Consider the following 8,797-nt stretch of genomic DNA (forward strand, 5'->3'; position numbering starts at 1 on the left):
CCATTACTTCACAAATTGCCAAGTCTAATTTCCAAACACATGATTAAATATCCCCCCTCCCTTCTTCTTCATAATTGCACACTTTTTTTTTTTTTTTTTTTTTCATAGACTATAATATATATACACACGTATATATATTACAATAATATTACGATGAAAAATTGAACCGTCAATTTTTAAGATAATATTTAATATCTTATTTACTAATCTATATTTAAATTGGTTTTAAATTTCAATAAATTAAACCATACACTTGAATTAGAAATGTAATTAACACATTTAAAAGTTTTAAACTAAAATTAATTTATTGTTAATTACCATCTTAAAAGTCAATAGTTTGATCGTATACTTATCGATGTAACAAATTATAATGATAAAATTGAAGAGAAATATATAATTTATTAGAAAATAGAAATGATAAAGTTTGGGTTCCGTTTAATAATCATTTTGTTAATTAGTTTTTTTTTTTTTAAATTAAGTCTATGGACACTAATTCCACCACCAAATTCCTTTTTTTGTTATATACTTTTCATTAATGGTTTTAAAAATCATGCCAAATTTTGAGAACTACGCTTTCAAAAAGTTGTTTTTATTTTTTGAATTTGACTAAAAATTTAACCATTATACTTAAAAAATATATAAATTATTGTAAAAAATGTAGATGATATAGATTTAATTTTAAAAAAACAAAAATTAAAAACGAAATGAGATCCAATAAAAGTTGGTTCCACTGAGAAGAACGAATGGAGCAATTTCGATGTAATTATTCATGTAAAAGCACATCTTATAATTTATTTCTAATGCGTGACATTGTCTTCCCTTTCTTCTTACCTAACGAGTTAAAGATAATATCTTTATTTTAATTTATTTATTTTTAAGTATCACTGAATAAAAACAAATACTTTTATTCTCCCTTGATGGAAAATAAATTGATTTAAAAAACTAGTAGCCCAAAATTGGCAAAGTGATATGATAAAATATTAAAGAGATATTAAATGGGGATTAATTTAACATTAATGAAATATAAAAACAATTTAAGTGTGTTGGAACGGGTAAAAAAAAAAATGGACAAAACTTTCGCTTTCAAGGTTTTCAAATAATTTTCGCCATTGGCGAGGCTGCCTTAATTGGATGGTTGGATCTTGGGCCTTTAATGGGCCCCACGCCCTTAAAACTGAGAGATCGTAGGCAGTGGACTTTTAACTTTTTGCTAACCCAAAGCGGACCATGGGTTCCACCAATAACTCAACTCTGGTTAACAGCCCTCCACTCTTCTTTTCTTCTAAAGCCTATTCTCATTTTCCTCTTGCAAAAATTTCGGATCCAACGTCCGCTACACTCATTTTCGTACCATCAGTCTGCAATTTCAATGAAAATCTGTTCTGATATTTTATTTTTTATATATTTTTTCTAGATTACACTTAATCATTGTTCTCTCTCTTTTAATGCCATTTGAAGTTTTATTATTTTTTCTTCTTCTTTTAGATAAGAATAATGATGTATTGTAAGGCATATTCATCTCCATACAATTTATTGTATTATTGAATAATAGTTTGTGTTTTAAAAAATAGGACAAATTTCAATTTATGTAAGTAAACTTCAAGGATTGCATTAATTACAACAATCAATACACTATATTAATTTAAAAAAAACACATTTTAATTAAACACGTTTATAAAAATGGTTTAAAAAACATTTTAAAAGTGTTTCAAAATCTATTTTAGGTAATTATCGAATACTTCATTTTTTTTTCTTTTCAAAATGACTTGTTTTCAAAATTAAACATTTGAAAAGTTAAACACACTCTTAAGCTATTAATTCTCATATTGTGTTGGTTTATGGCCTTGTTCGGATTGATTGAGAAATTTTTTTTTCAAAAATTCATTTTTATCAAAACAATTTTAGTAAAAATTATTAAAAGTATACTTTAAAAATTATTTTAAGTGGTTTCTAAATATATTAATTTTTTTAAATTATTTATTTTTTAAATTAAGCACTTTAAAGTATATTTCCAATATACTCTTATATGGTCTTTTGAATTTTATTCCAAAATTTGTTGGATAAAACTTACGATTATGTTAATTAAGCTCTTAAATTAGGATAAGTGAGTTAATTTACATAATTTATTAAAATTACTTCTGGAAATCATTTTTGCAACACTTTTTTAAATATTGGATTAATAAAGTTTATATGAACCATTTTTCAAATGAAAATGCGTTTAGAGAGCCTAAATTGATTCGATTTTTTAAAAATTGTGTTTGGAGTTTAGGAGGAAGGATAACGGCACGAGGGCGTTAAGGTTCCGTCAAATATAAATGCTACGTGTAATGACAGAATAATATCCATCGAACTCGTGGCGAGAGAAGATCACGTGGACCTAATGAATCATAATTGTGGACAAAAATGCCACACAACCACTTCCCACCTTATTTTTTTCCTTTTCTTTTTTAATTAAACAAAGAATAATAAGTTCATTTTGTTTTAATCATTTATTTGGAATATTTTAATCATTTTCAACGAATATTAGAATAGAGTTGGTTGTTAATTTGTAAAACAATATTGTTTTTAGTGAGTTTCTAACTACCGTTTCTTTCAATTAGTTTTTGAGAGGAAATTTTCAATATATATATATATATATATATATTAAAAATTAGTTAAAAAGATTTATTTTGATGGGTCTCACCATTTCCATACATATCTACATAACCCATAGTTTTCAGTGTTATTGTATTTATTCTACTGTGAAGTTTAGATTATTAAATGTGTGGATAAATATGTTTTCTCTAAGTATAAAAATATTTCTCATCTCAAGAAAAATGATCTTACCCTATGTATAAAGTTAGGGAGACATTTTCAAATATAAATGTTGGCAACAAAATTTTAAATAAATTTGTCAAGTTATATATCTCGAATCAAAATTTTAAAAGTTTGAATCTTTATGAAACTAAAAATTATTACTTATCGTTATATTTACTGTATGTGTCAACGACTAGGAGATTCGTGTTCTTAGTTCTCCACCTCTCTTATACTATAAAAGGAAAAAGAAAAAAGGAAAAACAAAGTAACCAAAATGGAAATAATGGTGTAGGCAATTTGTTTCTATACTTAGATACCTTAAACATAACGGAACGGCCGTTTATAAAGAAACCGGCGGTTTCGTAGAAAAAGCCCACAGGGTGTCCCTACCTTTGTAGTCCACGTCATAACTCCGATTCCGTTCACTGAGCCAACTCACTCTTCATCCCGTCCCGTCTTGTTCCGTTCCGTTCCGTTCTGTTTTTCCGCTATAAAACCAAGCTTCCTGTAATTCATTTCCTCGCTTTCTTCAACACAACACACTTTCGAGACTCTTCCTTTTCTTTATGCTCTTCAATTCACTTTTATTCCCTCTCCATTTGCGCCTTTCTTTGAACTCCAACTGAATCTTCTTCTCTTCTATCTGTTTGAATTTCCTTCGTTTCTTCTGTTGATCTGATTCTCCTTACTCTAAGGTATACTATTTCGTTCTTGCAGTCCGTTTTGCTGGTGTTATGCGTTTACGCGTTCGTTTACGCCTTTGTTTTGTGTGATTGATTTCATTTTGGATTCTGTTTGTTACGTTCATGTTTTTATTTACCTGTGTTCTTCCACTGATTGAGCTTCGTCTGTAGGTCGATGGAGCATTTTCAGAACGACGATCTTGCGTATATCGTGGATGATTATGAAGTCGATGATTTTGGCGACGGTCAATTTTTCTCTGATGACGAGTTCCATACTACTCAGAATACGGAGCACGTAGACTCCGACTTTGAGGACGACATCGATACAGTCAGTAATTGTTACTTCTCTGTCAATTTACCTTTTCTTCTGTCGTATTGATATCCGTTATGAATTGTTTTGGTTATTTTGATTTTATAGAGTACGCCGAGGACGGATACCTCTGCTTTGGATGTTAGGAATGGGAAAGATATCCAGGGAATACCTTGGGAGAGGTTCACCTTTACCAGGGATACCTATCGGGAAAATCGTTTGAGCCAGTACAAGAACTATGAGAGCCTGTCATGTTCTCGAGTGGAACTGGAAAAGGTGCCATTTCCTTCGTGAATTACTCAATTTTCATTACCCTGTAATTTCTGACGTATGTTATAGTTTCTTGTTTTTCTAAACAACGGTGTGTTGCTTAAGTAATTAGAGCTTCACGCAGAATCTTTTTGCTTGCAATTAGTAAATCCTACTTCAATTATGGAAAGAAGTGCTTGTTTTTTAATCTGTTCGTCGTTCACTCTGACAGGAATGCTTGCAAGTGGTGAAGGGGAATAATTTTTATGACTTCCAGTTCAATACGAGGCTTGTTAAATCGACAATTGTTCATTTTCAGGTACAGTCTTTATTAGAATCGTTTGATTGTTTCTTTCCAGCTCGTTTCATTCATACAATTTTTAAGATCCCGTTCAGTCCCCAAAGAACTAATTAGTTATAATAAAAGGCACGAATAGAACTCCTACATAAAAAGAAGCGGATTCACAACCTACACAGTTTAGGCTTAAAATTGCCAAAAGCAATATGTTATTGATCATCCTACCCATTTAGTTTCCCTAATTTTTAGTAATTTTCATTTACATTGAATGCATATTCCACTAATTTAATATTAGATTCATAGTACGTTTTTCATCACTATATACGATAGATGATTGGTTCTAGTTAGTTAGTCATCGTAGACCTAATTTCTTACGATCTATGCAATTGTACGAAGTCATATTTGCTGGAACGGCAATGTTTTTACTAAAAACCTGCACCTGATCAGGACGCCTTCTAGTTTTATAGTCTCTTGATCATAATTTTACAGCCATCATTAGCATTGTAGTTTTGCAGGTTTTGAAAATGTTATTATCCTTTATGGATGTGTTTATAAATGATTCTAGCTCTATGTCCTGATCATACGTTTTGAGGTATGAAGTCCAAAATTCTTTTTATATGACTCCATTTTACAACTTGTTCATTTGCGATGAATTAAATTACCCAATACTAACTAACTTTGAAAAGTCTTTCAGCTCCGTTCAGTGCTTGTTCAGGCATGCAATTGCTGATCTAATTTTTAGAATATGGATGCTTGGTTTACCTGTTAAGCTATCATTATGAATAACGGTGCCAACTTCTCTTACAATTATGTCATTTCAATTTGACCTCTGAAATTTTGAAATGCTGCTCTTGATGTACTGAGACTGGATACAATACTTTTCGTTATTTTATAGATATATGATCGATGCCTGCTTTCTCTTATAGTTTTGCATACCAACTCTTGGAGACTATATAATTTACTTTTAAAAGCTTATACCGAGGATGCAATCATCAATATGCGTCAGACATCATTTATACAATTAAAAATGTTGTGCTGCTAAATCTTGGATGTCTATGCATCGCTGCAATGGTATGTGTCAGATGACCTAGTACCTTTGATCATTGGGGTTACATCATACTAGGTGCAATAATTTTATTGTTACTTTTAATTTTCCTGGACATACCTTCTTGGTCTTCAGCTCCCTCTTACATACTTCTGGGACAAAGGACAACTTGGGAACCCCATGTTTATTTTATTTTCTTTTGATTTTTGTTGCAAGTACGTTTTCTCATCAGGGTGTTAAATACAACTTTATCACTTTAACCTATCTGTGGCATTTAGGAATGCTATTTCTGTTTATTTCAGCCTTTAAAGCAGACTGGAATCTGAGCAGCTGCCAGGACGTTTTTATATGGTACGATAGGAAAGTATATGAGCATTTAAGACACCTCTGTAGCAACCTGTAGTTCAAGTAGATTTTGGCCTTTTGAATGGCTAATTTAACTCCACTAATGAAATTTATTCCTGATAGTTACTAGATATTCATTAAATGCATTTGAGTTTTTATTAGTTGACTTTCTCGTGTGTTTTCTGTTATATTCTGTGTTCATGATTTTATTTGTTAGTTGAATTACACTTCTGATTGTTATATTTTTGAAAACTTGAACAATTATACTTATTCTTAAGTTGTAATGTGGACGCGGTCAAGAGATTCTTGTCAGTCAAACCTTTTATTTCTTTTATGTCCACAGTGTAGTCAGTAGTCTGCTGATGTGGGCATCCATTGTGGAACTTAGTTCTTTGCGTATCTTGTTTGCCCTGCATTTCGATAGCCTTATTAACTTGAGGTCCTGGTTCAATTTTCCTCTACAGTGTGTAAAGTCTAATAATTTTAAATATCTAAACCACCTCTCCTTCAGTGAAAAACTCTCCATCTCGAGTGTCCTCATTGCCTTCTTCCTCGTTCAAATTTTTTTTTTATCTTCTGAGCATTCATATTTGTTCATGCACCTAAATCACATCATTGAAGGCATAACCTTTCAACGTCTCGTGGCGGTAGCTAATTTTACTTCTCGATTTGGTTATGTGCCCGTTATTTAATTCAAGGGGCACCTTATAATGCATTCCTGAAGCCAAATTGAAATCACTGCATCTGCATGTTGTGTGTCAAGTGTATGAGACAGTGACGAGCGAGATTGTGAAATAGGAGAGAGAGAAGAGTTTATGAATTTATGGTCGTGATTTAAAATTTTTTTAATGTTGTCATCTAATGATAGTAACTGACTAGTTTGTTCCTACCTTGCAGCTAAGGAATCTCTTGTGGGCAACTTCTAAGCATGATGTTTACCTTATGCAAAACTACTCAGTAATGCACTGGTCTTCATTGCTTCGGAGAGGCAAAGAAGTACTCAATGTGGCTAAACAAATTGTTCCCACTATGGTATGTGTTCATTGTGCTGGCCTAGGGTGCTTAAAGTTTTGCTTTGATTAAGTTACTTATAATGGGTTCATCTTGATCTCTTGAACAGAAATGCCCTGGAGTCTCGTCCCAGTCATTGTCCAGAGTGCAGATAAGTACAATGACGGTTAAGGAGAATTTAATCGTGGCTGGTGGTTTTCAAGGGGAACTAATTTGCAAGGTGTGGAGATTTTTATAAGCCATCTACTTATCAATTGGGATTCCAATATCTAATTCGCTTTTCCCCTCATGGTGCAGTACTTGGATCATCCTGGAGTTGCATTTTGCACCAAAATGACAACAGAAGAAAATGCAATAACAAACGCTGTCGATATATTTCATAATGCAAAGTAAGTTTCATCCCATCAATGGGGTAAAGGAGTTCCACCTTTTCATTGCCTCAGGGCATACGACCTTATGATGACCTTTTCTTTTCAGTGGCGCATTCAGGGTCGTCACAGCAAATAATGATGCGAAAGTTAGGATTTATGATGCCAAGACTTTCACTTGCCTCAGCGGCTTCACGTTCGACTGGTCCGTAAATGTAAGTGATGCAAACTCAACATTTCATTTCTCATATTCTGATTGTTTTCTTTTCCTTTTCTTAAATTTGGCACTTGTTTCTATAGAACACCTCTGTTAGTCCAGATGGAAAGATGCTTGCAGTACTTGGAGACAGCACAGAGTGTCTGCTTGCAGATGCCAACTCTGGCAAAGTAAGTATCCAGCCAAACTTTTCTACCCATGCGTAGTTGCACGCTCTTATCTCGGATGTCATTAAATTCATAAATGTTGATGATATTCCGTTGCAAAAATAGGTGATCGAGAGCCTAAAAGGGCACTTGGATTACTCGTTTGCTTCTGCGTGGCACCCTGATGGACGCATTTTAGCGACTGGGAACCAAGATACCACCTGCAGGCTGTGGGACATAAGGAATACGTCCAAGTCCCTAGCTGTGCTCAAGGGAAGAATGGGAGCAATCAGATGTGTGAAATTCAGCTCTGACGGTAAATTCCTGTCAACGGCAGAGCCTGCAGATTTCGTCCACATCTATGAAAGTCGCAGAGGTTATGAACAAGCACAGGAAATTGATCTGTTTGGTGAAATTGCTGGCATATCCTTTAGTCCCGACACGGAAGCTCTATTTGTTGGCATCGCGGATCGAACCTATGGCAGTGTATTAGAATTCAACAAACGACATCATAATAAGTACATAGATTCCATTTTCTAGACAATGACGAGTGGTTAAAAAATGGTTCAAAATGAAGCAAGAAGCAGCGGCAAGAATGGTGATGGGATTTGTATATAAGAAGAATATGTATTTGGGTTGTTCCAGTTATGTTAGTGTATTGAAGTATCGGAAGATTTGGAGGGGTCATATATGTAATTGTATTTGGTTTTTGGAGCTCATCAATGTCCTAAGAAAGAGTCAAAAGAAAAGAGGTCTGCCTGAAGTTATTCCCTTTTAGTAAATACTTTGGGTGTGCTGTTGGAGTTCGTCGCGTTTTGACCTCGTTTCTTTTGTTACCGTCTTCGTTATGTTGGGCGTTGGAATGAATATGGTCAGTCCATTTTGAACAGATTGATTCAATTCATTTCTTATATATATTTAAATATTGTATAGATTATTTTCAAGTGGTCTTTTCCTTTCTCTTCTTGTATGGATTATTTACATCCTTTTTGTTTGAGACTTCTTAGTAACTGAATAAGTAGCCAAACTCAAAGCCCCGTAAATGATTTGAAGTAGAAGTTACATAATTTTCCTTCAGCAGTTTCAAAGGTTTTGTTTCTAAGTTCAGATGGAGATTTGAAATATGAATTCCAAAGGTTGAACACAATTTGAAAATTTAGATGATGTAATATTAAATTGATCTTCTGGATATTTATAATTTACTTATGAACTGGTAGTTAATTATGATAAATTGTCAGAAAGATTTAATGATTTTTAGTTACAAAGACTCGAGTGGTTGAAAATTGTTTAGGCGTCTCATATTGAAAACGTTGGGAGTAAGCGTTCAAT

The 8,797-nt window shown here is 33.0% G+C and overlaps 1 protein-coding gene across 6 annotated transcripts; it reads left to right on the forward strand.

Annotated features, from left to right (window-relative positions):
- The first annotated feature begins 3,305 nt into the window (after nucleotides 1-3,305).
- LOC120075291 (uncharacterized WD repeat-containing protein C2A9.03-like) lies at nucleotides 3,306-8,412 on the forward strand. Of its 6 annotated transcripts, XM_039028515.1 has the most exons (10): nucleotides 3,306-3,491; nucleotides 3,651-3,807; nucleotides 3,898-4,065; nucleotides 4,271-4,357; nucleotides 6,624-6,758; nucleotides 6,847-6,957; nucleotides 7,035-7,126; nucleotides 7,215-7,320; nucleotides 7,406-7,492; nucleotides 7,595-8,412. In XM_039028515.1, exons 2-10 carry the CDS (start codon nucleotides 3,655-3,657, stop codon nucleotides 8,006-8,008), a joined length of 1,353 nt encoding a protein of 450 aa, XP_038884443.1. In that variant the 5' UTR covers nucleotides 3,306-3,491; nucleotides 3,651-3,654; the 3' UTR covers nucleotides 8,009-8,412. The 6 variants fall into 6 exon arrangements, with proteins under 6 accessions (XP_038884443.1, XP_038884445.1, XP_038884444.1 ...); XM_039028517.1 differs by lacking the exons at nucleotides 3,306-3,491; nucleotides 3,651-3,807 and adding an exon at nucleotides 5,684-5,732 and having other exon boundaries at nucleotides 4,003-4,065; nucleotides 4,271-5,407; XM_039028521.1 differs by lacking the exons at nucleotides 3,306-3,491; nucleotides 3,651-3,807 and adding an exon at nucleotides 5,684-5,732 and having other exon boundaries at nucleotides 4,022-4,065.
- Nucleotides 8,413-8,797: the final 385 nt, after the last annotated feature.

The sequence above is a fragment of the Benincasa hispida genome, chromosome 4 (assembly GCF_009727055.1).
Source record: "Benincasa hispida cultivar B227 chromosome 4, ASM972705v1, whole genome shotgun sequence".
In the NCBI taxonomy this organism is placed as follows: Eukaryota; Viridiplantae; Streptophyta; class Magnoliopsida; order Cucurbitales; family Cucurbitaceae; genus Benincasa; species Benincasa hispida.